Source organism: Sus scrofa, chromosome 14 (genome assembly GCF_054392235.1).
Source record: "Sus scrofa isolate SSC_HxYL_T2T_F1_AM1 chromosome 14, Sscrofa_HxYL_maternal_Yorkshire_Landrace_v2.0, whole genome shotgun sequence".
Taxonomy (NCBI): domain Eukaryota; kingdom Metazoa; phylum Chordata; class Mammalia; order Artiodactyla; family Suidae; genus Sus; species Sus scrofa.
In genome coordinates, this window is record NC_139396.1 from 93315958 (window position 1) to 93333591 (window position 17634).

At 38.7% G+C, this 17634-nt stretch overlaps 1 protein-coding gene across 19 annotated transcripts in view; it reads right to left on the bottom strand.

Annotated features, from left to right (window-relative positions):
• Positions 1 to 1794: 1794 nt before the first annotated feature.
• The window catches only part of HERC4 (HECT and RLD domain containing E3 ubiquitin protein ligase 4), a 143526-nt gene continuing 127686 nt past the window's right edge, over positions 1795 to 17634 (bottom strand). For 11 of the 19 annotated variants that reach the window (XR_002338528.2, XR_002338529.2, XR_014828006.1 and 8 more), the window contains 4 exons: positions 17166 to 17248; positions 11272 to 11455; positions 4529 to 4631; positions 1795 to 2463 (listed from right to left, as the gene is read on the bottom strand). Coding sequence is in view for 13 of the 19 variants with exons in the window: in XM_021072873.2 (XP_020928532.1) it covers positions 2255 to 2463; positions 4529 to 4631; positions 11272 to 11455; positions 17166 to 17248 (579 nt within the window). In the remaining 6 variants the exon portion in view is untranslated. The remainder of the gene's footprint in view (positions 2464 to 4528; positions 4632 to 11271; positions 11456 to 17165; positions 17249 to 17634) is intronic. The other 8 variants (XR_014828009.1, XR_014828008.1, XM_021072875.2 and 5 more) reach the window with 1 other exon arrangement.

A 17634-nucleotide genomic window follows, 5' to 3' on the forward strand; every position in this document is an offset into this window, starting at 1 on the left:
ATGGTTACTGGTTAAGATTACTACTGTCAAGACAGGAGAGCTAAAAACACATGGTTGCTCTTAAAACTAGGTCTATATGGAGGCCAAATGTTTTCAAAAGTTTAGCCAACTCAATAATGGTCCTTGTAATTTAGTGAACTTGATATGTGCCTACTTTCTACTCATCTATAAAGCTGGATATTTTCTTGTTACTTTTTAAAAAGCAAATGGCAATTTGAAAAATCCTCCATGGTATTTTGATTTTCTGCCATGAATCTCCTTGCTGTTAATTCTACTGAATGTCTGTTAACAACAGAGAGGAAAAGAGTATCAGGCTTACCCAAATTGTGCCTTGTACTTTTGTACTCCACCTGAAATCCAAAGTGGCTATTTCACAGATGAGCTTCATAGCATACAGAGGCTACTGAGAAGAAGAGCATCTGACACATCTACATTTGCAATGGGAACAATCCCTATTCTCAAGGAATGGATGTACAGGGTAACAGTACCATTATCGGGTACAGGGAAGAGTCTCCATTGTGAAAAATACCACTATTCTGAGGAAAGTTATTACGGGCTTCTACACATAAAAAGACACTTACGGTTTACCAGAAGTTACACTGAAAAGTACAGGTCTACAATCCCTTCTCCAAAATCCTTAGGCTCATTTGCATTTCTGAATTATAAATGTTAAAAGAATTTTTTGAAGCACATATAATGCAGCACCCCATAGAGGTCTGAGGCGGCACCTAGACCAAACACAGTAAGTCAACATATTAACATTGCCACAGTAAAATTACAAAATAGTCTCCATTTAGTCCCACTTAATCATAGATAGCCTCAACAATTCAGTTAAGGTTTTGCTGGAAAATTATGTACCCAATTCTTCCAGGTTGTTTTGGATTTGAGAAGTAGTTAAGAGACTTGGGGACTTATATAAAAGAGATAAATTTGTATGGAATGGAAGCAAGCAATTCAAAATTTAAAAGACCTTCCCTGAGACATTAATATGTTTGAACAATTTTGTCTTATATGAGAACCAATGAAAATTTAAATATTAAACCATAAATCTTTATTATTTCAACAGTTTTCATGGCATTTAAAAAATAAATATTTGCATTATAGCAGAAAGTCACATACGTTCCATCAACTAACAATTTAATGATAGGAGAAAACCAAGCATCAGCACCATAAAACTTAAGATTTCTTAAAATTCTAGGAAATAGTTTTGGGTTTTTTTTTTGTCTTTTTTTAGGACGGGCACCCATGGCATATGTAAGTTCCCAGGCCAGGGGTCAAATCGGGCCACAGCCACAGCAACACTGGATCCTTAACCCACTTGGTGAGGCCAGGGACTGAACCCACATCCTCATGGATACTAGTTGGATTCTTAACCTGCTGAGCCACAACAGGAATTCTGGAAATAGTTCTAAAGCACTGAAAATTTTGTTTAAATACCAACTTACAGCATTGATAGTTTTAAAAAGCTATAACCCAGTGACTGGTTCTCAGAGTAACCAAGGATGTATTCTAGGTAACTGCAGAACAGAGTTCTTCCATTACTAAATATAAGCTTTCTGATAACCTCCCAATTTATCAATAGTATCTTAAAATTCACAAAAGAACCACAAGTTATTTAGATAACTCCTATCTGTAATTTAGATTTGTATAAGGACATTTATTCTAGCAAAAAGCAAAGACTGTCTTCACCATACTAATTTTTTCCTTTTATAAATTCCCAGAATAAGAGTTAAATTGTAATTTTTAACCCTTAAAATTTAGCTCAAGTTGAATTACAACCATAGAAACTGGTACTGGTATGAGAGCATAACTATTTTATTACAAAACTTAACATTATTTACAAAATGAAAAAATAATCGAATGACTATTGCAGGCCAAAGTTAAAGGTTTTTCACCCAGTGATTGAAGAAAAATTAAGCAACATTTTCATGCACTCACACACCAAATCATTTGTGAAATAGCAAACTCTTAAAATTCATGTTAGTAAAACTTCAATGTATTCACAATACTTGTATGTTTATTGGAAGATGGCAAAAAAAAAAAAACCATAGTTCTGTACAGTAGGTTTAATTATCAACAGTTTTTGTTCATTTCCTTTAATATTTTTTGGCTTTCATGAATACTCATTGCATCAAACATTTTGCAAGTAAGAACTGTAATAGTACCTCTGTCACCTTGCTGAATTCATCACCACAAGAAAAAACACAAACAATTAGTTTAATGCTTTTGCAGTAAACTAGTTATAACTCCAAAGTTATATTAAACTGAAGCCTTCATTGTGATCAATAGCTTGGATCAGTTTAGAGCGGAGAGTTTCTTTGTCTGTATATTTTGGAAGATCCAGAAGATTAAAACAGGTATGGGAAACTGGAAGATATTCCTCACCACCTCCTGTTGACTGGATGACTAGTATTAGACTCTTCATACCAAGAATAGGAATGCGATCACTACCTGTCAGAAATACTGCCAAGAAAAAAAATAATTGAGCCAACTGCTTTATCAAAATGACATACAAGGTATCAAGTTAGACAATCACTAGAGTAAAGCTTTACATTAACATGTGCTCTTCTGTGGAAGCCTCTCTCCAGGATTTGTGGAAGCATGACTTAAAGATACATCCAAACATTTTTTTAAAATGTGAGTTTTTGGAGTTCCTGTTGTGGCTCAGCTCAACTAGTACCCATAAGGACATGGGTCTGATGCTTGGCCTTGCTCAGTGGGTTAAGGACCCGGTGCCATAAGCTGTGGTACAGGTTTCAGATGCAGCTCTGATTTGACCCCTACCTGGGAACTTTCATATGCTGTGCAAGAGGTGTAGCCCTAAAAAGAAAAAAAACTAAATGTAAGGATTTTTTTCCCAGTTAGACCATGTAAATTCCGAGGCCAGGGATCAAATCTGAGCCATGGTTGTGACCTACACCATAGCTACAAAACAATGCTGGATTCTTAACCTGCTGTGTAAATATAATCTTAATATTAGCATTCAGGAGATGCTTAATAAATGTCTGATAAATGAATGACTACTGCCTTTAAGAAAAATTTTCAGAGCCCTTCTTTTTGAAAAGAATAGCCCTTTAGAATTCCCTTATGGTGCAGCTGGTCAAGGATTCGGCACTGTCATTGCAGTGGTTCAGGTTGCTTCTGATCCCTGACCTGGGATCTTCCATGTGCCATAGGCCTGGCCAAAAAGGAATTAAAAAAAAAAAAAAAAAAAAAAAAAAAAAGATAAAGTAGAGCTAGTTTATAAATCAAATACAAACAGAGTATAGATTATGATTCCTCTTTCTATCTGGTTTCTGTCATTTTTATTTTACAATTTTATTTATTTTTAAATTTACGGCTGTACCTGCAGCAAATGGAACTTCCCAGGCTAGGGGTCATACTGGAGCTTCAGCTGCCGACTTACGCCACAGCCTCAGCAATGCTAGATCCGAGGCATACTTGTGACCTACACCATAGCTCATGGCAATGCTGGATCCTTAACCCACTAAGCACGGCCAGGGATCAAACCTGCAACCTCATGGATACTGGTCGGGTTCATTACTGCTGAGCCACAATGGGAACTCCTCTGTTTCTGTCATTTTTATTTATAACTGATCCAAAACTCAATGTCTTATCATTCTTATGATATGAAAAATAGGCCAAGAGATTAAGCTATAAATAAAAGTACTCCTGCAATAGAAAAGTTCTATTTTATACACCAATTCCCTAAGTTTTCATGCAAAAGCAACAAGAAAAATAAAATGAAAACAACACAAAAAAAGAGCTACATTGCAGAGATCTAATGTAAAAGGAGAAAGAGGCCCCACTGTGGCTCAGTGGTAACGATCCCAATCAGGATCCATGAGGATGTGGGTTTGATCCCTGGCCTTGCTCAGTGGGTTAAGCATCTGGTGTTGCTATGAGCTGTGGTAGAGGTGGCATACGTGGCTCAGATCTGACATTGCTGTGGCAGTGGCGCAGGCCAGCGGCTTGCAGCTCTGATTCAACCCCTAGCCCGGGAACTTCACATGATGTGGGTGTGGCCCTCAAAAGAAAAAAAAACAAAAAACAAAAAAAACCCTAAAAACTACTAAAAGGAATTACATCCCTAGGTTACTATAATCAGTGTTATTATTTGCTTTTGAAAGAATAAATTGTTTTCGAAGCAAAATAAATTTAGCTTTCAAAATAAGAAAACGTAGGAATAAAGAATGCAGATTTAAAAATTAATTTAATCAAAAATTAAAAAAGGACATTGGCTAAAAATTAAAAATAGGACCTTAGAATACAATAAGGTAAAAATGTTTCCCAAGAAAGTAATCAATCGCCTGTGAGAATAGGTTTAATAATTAGATTCCATTCTCGTAAAACAGAACTAATTAAAAATACTTACATAGTGTATTCCTGGCAGCCTAGCAGTTAAAGGATCTGGCATTGTCACTGCTACGGCTCAGGTCACTGCTGTGGTGTGGGTTTGATCCCTGACCCAGGAACTTCTGCATGATTCAGGCACAGCCAAAGCAAAATAAAACCAAGAAATACTTACACAAAAATTGTTTTTTCTTTTCCAATGGTAATTCGTGAAATACTTCCCAAAACATTTTTATTGTAGGATGTTCTGCCCAATATTCTCCTTTGTATTCTGTATTCTAAAAACAACATAATCTTTTATTAATATTAAGGAATATTAGTTTTATCTTGAATCTGACAAACTAAGATTCCTTGGCACAAAAAGCTAACATTGCCCAGGAGTTTGAAATTCATATGATTCACTTAATTAATTACACTTCCTGGGCATTTTACAACTTGGAACTATTAGTTCCAGGGAAAAGGGAAGGGACTATTTATGAATCAGCAGAAATGTCTTCTCCCCACCTCAAAAAACATGATAGGATTATAATATCAACTTCAAAAGTAAATATCTAAAGGATAAACCAGAATTACTGAAATGTTAATAGAGTTCAACATACAATTATCTAAAATAATTATAAAATTTTCTTTTCCTATGTTAAGTTTAATTATGTCGTATTATTCTGTATTCCCTTAAAAAAATAAATGGTTCTAAGAGCAACACTAATAATTTTCTGTGGCAGTTTCCAAATGGCCCTGAAAGATCTTTTTTTTTTGTTTTTTTGCCTTTCCTTGGGCCGCTCCTGCGGCATATGGAAGTTCCCAGGCTAGGGGTCGAATTGGAGCTATAGCTGCCAGCCTACGCCAGAGCCACAGCAACACAGGATCCAAGCCATGTCTGCAACCTACACCAAGCTCACGGCAACGCTGGATCCTTAACCCACTGAGCAAGGCCAGAGATCGAACCCGCAACCTCGTGGTTCCTAGTCGGATTCGTTAACCACTGCGCCACAATGACGGGAACTCTGGCCCTGAAAGATCTTTGCCTCTTGCTATTCATGCCCTTTAGTCCCCTCCCACAATGAATAGGCCTGATCTCTAATCATTAGGATATGTGGACATGAGAATACTTACTTCTGATGCTAGATCATAAAAACCTTTGTGGCTGGAGTTAAGGATCCGGCATAGGCCACAGCTGCTGCTCAGATTTGATCCCTGGCTTGGGAACTTCCCTATGTTGTGGGTGCTGCCCAAACCAAACCAAAACAAACAACACAAAAACCAAAACTCCAAACAACAACAACAAAAACCCTCAAAAAAAACCCTCTGTGGCTTTAGCCTCTTTTCCATCACTCACTCTTGGGGGGAGCCATTTGCCATTTCCTCAAGGTGAGATTCTGAGGCTATGTGAGTGAGCCATTTTGGAAAGGAAATTCTATCCTCAAGTCTTCAGACAACTAAAAGCACCAGTCAATATTTTGACTGTAACCTCATGAGAGAGATAAAACCACCCAGTTAAACCACTTCTGAATTTCTGACCCACAGAAACAGTATAAGACAACAAATGTTCACTGTTATCTTTAAGCCACTACATTTTGGGGTAATTTGCAACAACAATAAAAACTAATTCCTTAAAAAAAATGAGCACTAAGAGAAAAGGGAGGAAAAAAGGGAGTAAGTCTATACTGTACTCTTTAAAATGCAACCAACACTGGCCTTAACGTTTAGTTCTTAAACAGCAACATCCTTCTAGCATCAAGGCCTTTGGACACACTATTCCCTGAGCCTAGACCACATAGACACATCCTCCTCCTCTCTTTGTTCATCACACTAATTTCAATTTATCCTTTAGGGCTCAGATTAAACATCCATTCATTCACTGACTTATTCAACAAACACATAATAAGTAAAGTCTGGAGCACTCGGGAAACTGCAGTGAACAAAGTTCGTACTCACCTGGTAGAGATTACCATCTAGTGAGAGGCTTTCCCAGTTTATGTAGCCTAGGTCAGGTTTGTCCTTATATACCACTCACTAAACTTTCTTCCTTTATATTCATCACAGTTCAGTTATTTAATGTCTAGCTTCCTTAGGAGTTCCTCTTGTGGCTCAGTGGGTTATGAACCCCGACTAGTATCCATGAAGATGAGGGTTCAAACCCTGGCCTCACTCAGTGGGTTGATGATCCAGTGTTGCCTCAAGCTATGGTGTAGGTTGCAGACGCTGCTCGGACCCTGAGTTGCTGTGGCTATGGCTGGCAGCTGCAGCTCTGATTCGACCCCTAGCCTGGGAACTTCCATATGCTGCAGGTGTGGCCCTAAAAGAAAAAAGAAAGAAAAAAGAAAAAAAAATTATGTCTAGCTTCCTCATTAAAGGAAAAGACCATGTCTCAATCTCATTTATTGCTGTCTTCCTAATATCTTGCATAGTACTAGTCAATCCAATAAGGGATCAATGACTGAACTCTTGAGAAATCCACAATATATTTGCTATTAATTTATAAATAAGTTTGGAGAAAATGGTTTGAATTTTAGAAGTCAGTTAATGTATTAACTTGTCTAAAGTCTGTGAGCATGGGGAGTTCCTGTTGTGGCGCAGCAGAAGCGAATCCGACTAGGAACCATGAGGTTGCGGGTTCGGTCCCTGGCCTTGCTCAGTGGGTTAAGGATCCAGCATTGCTGTGAGCTGTGGTGTAGGCCACAGATGCGGCTCAGATCTGGCGTTGCTGTGGCTCTGGCGTAGGCCAGCAGCAACAGCTCCAATTAGACCCCTAGCCTGGGAACCTTCATATGCCATGGGTGAGGCCCCAAAAGAACAAAAGACTAAATAAATAAATAAAGTCTGTGAGCATGTTAGTGGGGAAATGAAAGGATGGATAAATATGTTTCTTTAATTTCTAGATGGTTCTGAGGAAATGTGTACACAGTGCTGATGAAGAAGAGCATTTAAAGCCAAATCATTATCACTGAAATTATAATGAATCAGATATACAGTACAAGAAATCAAAGTATACTGAGTACATGAAAATATACTAAAAAAAAAAAAATGTCCTGTCTTACTGAATGAGTATTTTGATCATTTATATCTTCAGGCAAGGTACCTGCTGAGTGCCTTTCCTGGCTCTGGGAATACAGCAGTGAACATATCCTGCCTTTATTGTGTTTACACCGTGGTGGGGGGTAAAGAGCAGCAGACAATAAAAAAACTAAATAAAGTTTTATTTAGAAGCTGCCATGTGGCTCAGTGGGTTAAGAACCTGACTAATATCCATGAGGATGCGGGTTTGATCCCTGGCCCAGCTGAGTGGGTTAAGGATCCAGTGTTACCATGAGTGTGATGTAGGTCACTGATGAGGCTTGGATTTGGTGTTGCTGTGGCTGTGGCGTAGGCTGGCAGCTGCAGCTCCAATTCAACCCCTACCCTGGGAACTTCCATATGCCATGGGTGTGGCCCTAAAAAGACGAAAAAAAGAAAGAAAAAAAGTTTTATTTAGTCAAATTCAAAGAAAAAAATAATAAACCCAAACACAGAGAAGCCAAAGGGTGTGTGTGTGTGTGTGTGTACATGTGCAATTTTTAGTAAGTTATCCAGTGAAGTCTCTGAGAAGATATAAAGACATAAAAGAAGTTAGAGCAAGAACCATCTGGAATTACCAAGGTGAAGAGAACTCCAGGCACAGGGAACAGGTATTAGAAAGGCCACAAGACTAGAGTGTTCCTGGAGGGTTCCAGGCTTAGCAAAGAAGCCAATAAGGTTGAAGGGAAGTGGGATGGGAGTTTGAGGTTAGTAGATGCAAACTATTACATTTAGAATGGATAAACCACAAGGTCCTACTGTTACAGCCAAGGAACTATATCCACTCTCCTGGGACAGACCATGATGGGAAAGAATATAAAAAAGTATGTGTATATATATATATAATTTAACTGAGTCATTTTATTGTACAGCAAAAATTGGTCCAACACTGTAAACCACACTTTATTTTTATTTTTTTGTCTTTTTGCCATTTCTAGGGCTGCTTCTGCAGAATATGGAGGTTCCCAGGCTAGAGGTCTAATCGGAGCTGTAGCCACAGGCCTACACCAGAGCCACAGCAACGTGAGATCCGAGCCGTGTCTGCAACCTACACCACAGCTCACGGCAACGCTGGATTCTTAACCCACTGAGCAAGGCCAGGGATCAAACCCACAACTTCAAGGTTCCTGGTCGGATTCGTTAACCACTGGGCCATGATGGGAACTCCTGCAAACCATACTTTAATTTTAAAAAATAAATTAAAAAAAAAAATCATGTAGGACCTAAAGCATGACAAGAAGCTATTATATTGTTTTCATTTTAGAGTTACTGGAGGTGGGGTCCATTTCCTTTGGGGTATCCTTAAAGTTTTCTTCTCTTCAGCAGATCAATTTACCCCCCCCCTCCCCCGCCCCGCCCCGCCCCGCCCCGGCCGAAGAAACCTTCAATTTTCTCCCTGGAGGATTTAAGTCTGGCTACCTCAGTCTGGCTATTTTCCCAGATTCTAAAGCCTCTCTCTAGAGTTGTGCTTTGCTCTGTAGAAAAGGGGATGTGAGAGGTCTAATCATTCTTTAAATTAGCTTTGAAGTAATTCTATTGCTTTTACCCCAACCCTGCAACCTTGTCATTATAGTAACACAATATGCCAATTCCTGACCCTTTCTGAGAGTCTACAGTGTAAAATGGGTTGCCTCTTGACAATTCTGTCCTTCTAGAGGCTTAAGGATTCAATTTTCCTTTCTCTAAGTCCCTCAACAATTCATCTACCTCTTTTCTATCTTCCAAAACTATTTTTTCTCTTGCTCACTGCATTTTTTGGGGGATGGGTGTGTTCCTACTTTTATTCCTTTATTGTCATTCAAGTGAGATTTGGGAGGGAGCAGAGATAAACATGTTTATTCCAAAGGTTAATCAGAAGTCCTTTTTTGTAAGTTAAAAAATTTTATTCTCTAAATTATTATACAGTAACACTGACTTTTTTGGCCACGCCTATGGCATGTGGAAGTTCCAGGGCCAGGGATCGAAGCAGTGCCACAGCAGTGACCTGAGCCACAGCAGTGATGACACTGGACCTTATTAACCCGCTGAGCCATCAGGGAGCTCCACTTAAAATTGACTTAATAGTTCTGAGGGTTTTAAACACATGTATAGAGAAACTGCTACAATAATCAGGACAGTGAACAGTTCTACCTCCCCAAGGAATGCTCTTGTATTACCCCTCTGCAGTCACAAACTCCCTCCCCATCACTGGTCCCTGATAACCACAGTTCTGGTTTCTTAAGAATGTCACATAAATTGAATCCTATGGTGTATAATCCTGAGACTGGCTTCTTTCACTCAACGTAAGGACTCTGAAAGTCATCTCAAGTGTTGCACATATCAATAATTCATTCCAGTTTATTGCACAGTTTTATTCTACTGAATGGATGTACCATAATTGGTTTATCCATTCACCCACTGAAGGACATGTGGGTTGTTTCCAGTTTTTGACTTGTTTGCAGGTTTTTAAAAACATTACTTACAAAATAATTTGTGGTAAAATACATGTTAACATGAAGCCTACCATCTTAACGCTTTTTAAGTGTACAGTTTGGTGGCATTAAGTGCAAAACTGAGACTTCTGTACCCATTAAATAGTAACTCCTCATTCCCCTCTTGTTTACCGATTTATGTGTGAACATAATACCTAAGTCTGGAACTGCTAGATCATGCAGGAAATGTATGTTTAACTTAATAAGAAAATGTCAAACTGTTTCCAAAGTGGCTATATCATTTGTATTCTCAACAGCAGTGTATGAGAGTTCTCAATGCTCTGTATCCTATTAGACTTAATACTGGGTTTTTTTTGTTTGTTTTTTGTCTTTCGTCTTTTTAGGGCCATACGCACGGCATATGGAGGTTCCCAAACTAGGTGTCAAATCAGAGCTGTAGCTGCCAGCCTACACCACAGCCACAGCAATGCGGGATCAGAGCCATGTCTGTGAGCTACACCACAGCTCACGGCAACGCCGGAACCTTAACCTACTGAGCAAGGCCAGGGATTGCACCGGTATCCTCATGTATAGTGGTTGGGTTCGTTAACTGCTGAGCCACTATGAGAACTCCTAATACTGTATTTTCTAATGTTAGCTAACTTAAGAGGCATAGTATAGAACTATTAATGCAAAAATTTCATCAGAGGTTGCTAGATTGCAAAGACGGAAAAATTTACAGGTCAACTCTGCCTACATGTTTTGCAAAGCTGATCTAGCCTAGAACGTTTTACTAAGTGTTTATCTGAAAAAATAACTGAGAATAACTTGACAGAAAAGGAAAAGAAAAAAGTTTTTGATATATTATTATTTATTCTCTGCTAATTATTTTTTTTTAATTTAGGGCTGCTGCCCTTGGAATATGGAAGTTCCCAGGCTAGGCGTCGAACTGGAGCTACAGCTGCTGGCCTACGCCACAGCCACAGCCATGCTGGATCCCTGACTCACTGAGCAAGGCCAGGGAATCAAACCTGCATCCTCATGGATACTAGTCAGATTCATTTCCGCAGCACCACAATAGGAACTCCGTCTGCTAAAAATTGTAACACGGAGACTAACCAGAAAAAAAAGGAAACAAAGATCTAAAGCATTCTGAGTGCTTTTCATAATGGTTTTCCTAGGATTGAGGCTGAATGAAAACCATTCAGCCTCCGTCATAGATGACATTTTTCTATATGAATACCACCAATACCACAGATACAAAAATGCTATCCAATTCATACACATTCAAATTCCTTCACTGAGAAGTAAAGGTACAGTGTTTTCCTATAAAAAATGATAGTAATAAATAGTGTAAAATGGAAAACAGTAACAAGAGGGGCAAGATTTCCATCAATAAGCCATTCCTTTTGTCCTTCAGTTGAAACAATATCACAGATTACTCTTCGCCTACCTTTTCCAATTCCTTCCAGTCATAATTTGTATTTCCAATAACCATTGCTTGTAGTTCATTAGGCTGGAAGAGCTGAAGTACTTTTCCTCCACAGACCTTATGAAAGCCCGCATGAAAAGCATCAAATAAGGAAGCTACTGATTTATTGAATATGTAATCCACATAAGCATCAACGAATTCCTGCCTATAAATGAAAAACACACATGCAGAAAATATAAGAATCATTTATTATGGAAAAATACAAATCATAGTGTTATCAAAACTGAGTGCTGCTGTACTTTTTGCTTATCTATAAAACTGAGAAAGTGTGAGTAGCGTTCAAAGGACAATTTTTTAAGGAAAAGTCTATTATTCTTTCCATACACAAATCCAGTGTATCTGTGAGGCATGTTGATAATCCCTCATCCATAGTTATTCTTAGACTATTTCCAAAGAAAAGATATCATTTCCTAAAGGAAAAACTGGCTATCAAAAATATTTTTGGGGGAGTTCCCACTGTGCACAGTGGGTTAAGAATCCAACTGTAGGAGCTCTGGTTGTGGCTCAGCAGAAATGAATCCAACTAGGAACCATGAGGTTGCGGGTTCCATCCCTGGCCTTGCCCAGTGAGTTAAGGATCCAGTGCTGCCGTGAGCTGTGGTGTAGGTTACAGACGCGGCTCGGATCCTGTGATGCTGTGGCTGTGGTGTAGGCCTGCAGGTGTAGCTCCGATTTCACCCCTAGCCTGGGAACTTCCATGTGCCACGGGGTTTGGCCCTAAAAAGCAAAAAAAAAAAAAAAAAGAATCCAACCGTAGTCTCTCTGGTGCAGATTTCATCCCTGGTGGAGTGGGTTAAAAGCATCTGGCATTGGCCTGGAAACTTCCACATGTTGCAGGTGTAGCCATAAAATAAAAATTAAAAAAAAATTAAAAAGCCAGATCCTTTTAAACCCACTGAGAAAGGCTGGGGATGAAACCCACACCTCTGCAGTAATCCAAGCTGCCACAGTCTAATTCTTAATTCACTATACCACTATGGGAACTCCCAAAAAAGTATTTTTGAAATATCCACAAATTATTGAGGATTTATACGTACCACTCCACATGCATCCCTAAAGGAGTAATCTGTTAAAGATACTAAAAATACTGTTAAAAATATGTTAAAAAATGAGAGCTCTGGAATTCAGACTATTTGAGACTAGTCTGTTTTTTCTTGGGTTTCAAGGAATCTGAAAACAAAATTTATTTAAAAAATTAAAAACCCAAGCAGGGCATTAAGTGATAATCATTAAAGATTACAAGTACAGTTTCTTTTCAAATGTATGTGTGTATATATATATATAAATACACACATACACCTGAACACTTCTGATGCTTTTCTGTTACAAAAGGAAAAAAGTGAAACTGTAAAGAAAAAAGGAAATCTCTTTACCCAGTAATTAGAACTACAATTTTATTCAATTTGTTCTGTTAGCCATAAACATTTTATGCAGCTATCTGATCAAACCAATAATGAGAATCGGTACTAGAGGATTTTAATATTTCATACTCTTGTTTTCCAAATTAAAAAGGATATTCTACAAATGGGAATACTGGTAAGTTTAGTCATCTACAGATAATCTTTTTAGCAAATTAAAAAAAAAATCCAAACTAAATTCACAAAGAGAAAAAAGAAAGGTTAAAGGAGGCCATTATAAAATAAAACTGGGTGGCCCTAAGGAAAAATCAATAGCACATACTTATCAACATAAGATTCAGATGAGAAGAAAAAGATAATTTTGTAAGGCATAACTTTATAATTCAGCTAATTAGAAAGTCAAATTTATTTATTTCTATTATTATTATTTTTTTGTCTTTTTGCCGTTTCTTGAGCCGCTCCCACGGTCGAATCAGAGCTGTTGCTGCTGGCCTACACCAGAGCCACAGCAACATGGGATCCGAGCTGTGTCTGCGACCTACACCACAGCTCACGGCAACGCCAGATCCTTAACCCACTGGGCAAGGCCAGGGATTGAACCCGCAACCCCATGGTTCCTAGTCGGATTCGTTAACCACTGAGCCACAACGGTAACTCCCTCAAATTTATTTTATATTAGTTAAGTCTCTAGTACAAAAATCTAAAACTGTTTTATACGCTAATATTTTTGTCATCAGTACTTGCATTATTTAACTAGGATTGGTAGTACAAAGATCAAAATTCTCTTTTTTTGGCTACCTTGTGGCATATGGAGTTCCTGGGCCAAGGATCGGATCCAAGCCACAATTGTGACATGCCAAAGCTGTAGCAACTCAGGTTCCTTAATTTACTGTGCTGTGCCAGGGATTGAACTTGCAACCCAGGGCTCCAGAGATGCCAGTGATCACACTGTGCCATACCACAATTCCCAAAATGTTTTAAATTACTTCTAAAGTAAATAAGCTATGTGAAATAATATTTGTTAGAAATTTAAAGAGTCCAACAACAGACACTTTAAAAGCAGAAAAAAAGAGTTCCCGTCATGGCTCGGAGGTAACCAACCCAACTAGGATCCATGAGGATGCAGGTTTGATCCCTGGCCTCACTCTATGGGTCTGGGTTAAGGATCTGGTGTTGCCATGAGATGTGGTATAGGTCACAGACATGGCTTGGATGCAGTGTTGCTGTGGCTGTGGTGTAGGCCAGCAGCTCTAACTCCCTAGCTGGGAAATTCCATATGCCATGGGTGTGTCCCCAACCCCCCAAAAAGCAAAATAAATAAATGCAGAAAAAAAATCTAAATCATAGTCAAAGTTTCTCAAAACAAATATTTTTTTTAAAAAAAAGATAAACAGAAGGACTGAAACTTTTTCACATTAGTTGCCAGGCCAGGGGTCAAACCCATGCCACAGCAGCAAACTGCGACAGTGCAGTGATGATGCCGGGTCCTTAACCTACTGAGCCACAGAGGAACTCCAAAAAAACGGCTTATTTTTTATCAAAGTAAGGCATACAATTTAAAATGTCAGGTAGAAATAACAGCCAACATTTACTGAGCACATACATGTGCTAGGTACTATTCTAAACATCTTAAAATTATTGCCTCATTTAATCCTCAAAATAACCCCATGAAACAGGTATAATTTGTCATCCCATTTTGGAGAAAAGGAGTCTGAGGCATGGAGATATCAACTAATTTACTAAAGTTATACATCTTCTAGGTGGCAGAATCAGGATCATAATCATTTGGATCAAATCCCTAGAAATCTGAAGGAAATTACTTGTTAACTCCTGCTATTCCTTCTGATATTTACCTTTGAATTTCAACAACACAGTTCTACTGTTATTCCCTGATTTTCAATGTTAAATATTATCTCATGAATTGAGTACTGAATATTGGTTCAATATTCACAAGTAAGCTAGGAAATAGTCTATTTCTTTGCCTTTTCTTTTTTCAGCTGTGCTTAAGCCATGTGGAAATTTGGGGCCAGGGATCAAATCTGAGCCATAGCAGTGACAATAACGGATCCTTAACCTGCTGTGCTACCAGGGAACTCCTACTTTTCTTAAAAAAGAACTTTTGCTTCCCTTAGTTTGCTACCTCATCTCCAGCTTCAACAGAAATGTCAATCTCCAGATTCATTCAAATATATTAGGTTGCATTTTTCTCCTGAAAATATTCCTCCAGAGCCCACCCAGCTTCTTGATCTAAGCCAGGTCTGTTGCTTTTTAAATAAATCTTATACACACTGCTGTTCTTCTTTACCTTTCCTATTTTGTTTGTTTGTTTGTTTTGGCTTTTTGGAAATTCCCAGGCTACGGGTCCAATCGGAGCTACAGTTGCCAGCCCACACCACAGCTACAGCAATGCAGGATCCGAGCCTCGTCTGCAACCTCCACCACAGCTCACCACAATGCCGGATCCTGAACCCACTGAGTGAAGCCAGGGATTGAACCCACAATCTCATGGTTCCCAGTGGAGTTTCTGCTGTGCCATGATGGAAACTCCCCTTTCCTTTTTTTTTTTTTTTTTTTTTTGGATCCCCTATCTTCCTCATTCTTGGTTTAATTCCCTGTTTTGGTAGAACATATCTTTTCGTAACTTCTTGAAAAAATGCATTGGAAGTAAATTCTCTGAGACTCTACATGTGTATTTTTATATACCACATTCTTGGTAGTTTCAATATAGAATTCTATGTTAAAGGTAATTTTCTCTCAGAATTTTGATCCCTAGTTTGTGTCATTCTTTAGGGTCCCCTTTTCTGTGAGTTTTAAAATTTCATGTATTTTGCCTTGGCATGTGTTTTTTTCACTTCCCATGCTAAAAGGCATGTCGTTCAGTTCTGGGAAGTTTTTCTGGCACTATTTCTTAAATTCCATTCATTCCATTTCTTTCAATGATTTTTCCCCCCTATTTTAATAGTACCCTTAATGTTGCTACGCTTAACATTTTGAGGAAACTTATTGAAATTTTTTTCTTCATCCTGCACTGTTACTGTTTCCTTGGCTTTTTTTTTTTTTTTTTTTTTTTAAATTTTAGGGCTGCTGGAGTCCCCTTTGTGGGGCGGAGGAAACGAATCCAACTAGGAACCATGAGGTTGTAGGTTCGATCCCTGGTCTTGCTCACTGGATTAAGGGTCTGGGGTTGCCGCTGCTGTGGTGTAGGCCAGCAGCTGTAGCTCCGATTCAACACCTAGCCTGGGAACCTCCATATGCCACAGGTGCAGCTCTAAAAAAAAAATTTAGAGATGCACCCATGGCATGGAGGTTCCCAGGCTAGGGGTCCAATTGGAGCTGTAGCTGCCGGCCTACACAGCTGTGTTTTTGACCTACACCACAGCTCACGGCAACTCCAGATCCTTAACCCACTGAGTAAGGCCAGGGATCGAACCTGCATCCTCATGGATACTAGTTGGGTTGTTGGGTTTGTTAACCACTGAGCCATGATGGAACACTTCCTCCCTAGTATTCTATTTTGCTGTTTCAGTCTTTCCTTAACGTCCACTGATCTTTAGTTATTCATTTACATTTAAAAGTTAGGCAGTTTTCCCAAGAAGAATCCTCTAATAAAGAGTGTCAAGGAGGAGGGAGCTGTAGACTCTCAGCCTCCCTATTTTCAGTTCAGGTCCCTTGCCCTTGGCTGTGCCTAACTGTCCTCAAATCCAGTTCCTTTAGTTCAATCTCCCCCAAAGATAAATTTCCAATCTGCCCAGGCTGGAGAGGTTTAAGTTGCCAGGCTACTTGTGTAAGGGAAATGGGTTTCTAATTGCTCCTTGTAACAGCCAATCTTTCTGTTTCCAGATTCCTCTTGAACTCCATATACTTTCTAACCTATTTTTTGTTTTCAATGCCTGAGCCTTTGTTCTGCAATATGAACTGGCTGCCTTCTTGGCACCCAGTCCATCTTAGGTTGCTGTTTTTTCTGGCTAACTCATGTTGGTTACCACTGTTTTCTAGCTTCTAAAAATGTGTTTGCGGTTGCCTCCTCTTCCTTCTTTTTGTTATTTTAATTTTATTTTTTTTGCTTTTTAGGGCCACACCCGTGGCATATGGAGGTTCCCAGACTAGGGGTCGAATCAGAGCTACAGTGGCAGGCCTATGCCACAGCAACTTGGGATCTGAGCCACACCTGTGACCTACACCACAGCTCACGGCAACTCCAGATCCTTAACCCACTGAGGGAGGCCAGGGATCAAAGCTGCAACCTCATGGTTCCTAGTTGGATTCGTTTCCACTGTGCCACAACAGGAACTCCTCTTTGTTCTTATTGTTAATGATATTTTTATCCCTTTATAAATGTTTTAAAAGCAGCAAAAGAAAAACTGATTACATCCTTACCTTTCAAAAAATAAGTTTATCTGAGTAAAAACTTAAGGTTGTGACATATTTCTAAATACAGAATAAAATGCCTACTGATGAATCTTATTACTACCACTGATGCTGCTATAATTCACTTACCGATTTTGTTTGTTAACAGCTGTGTCTGCACCATTTAGAACCAGTTCTTTCACTTCTGTTGCACCAAAGTTTTCAACTGTGATCTATTAATTTAAATTTTTAGAAAAAGTCAATGTCAGACCCAAAACTTATTAAATTATTGTAATAACCTATTATTATAATCTACCTTTCTCTCATAAAATATAAGAAATAATAAATTTGAGGTAAAATTCTGCTACCGTAAGCTTATTTTGATTTCTTCATAAAGTCACAAACTAGAAATTTTCATCTTCTCTAGTAGTGTGAAATCCTACCTTGACTAACTACAAGTTTCCAAGTGTTTGGTTTGTTAAGAATAGGAAATTGAGTATTAATTGTGTGTAAAACTTTAGAAGAATCACTACAGTAGTAAAGTATTAGAAAGGATGTTCTCCTTGGGCAAGTGACAGAATCTGATAGAATCTAGGGTCAGAATGTATTCAGTTTAGAT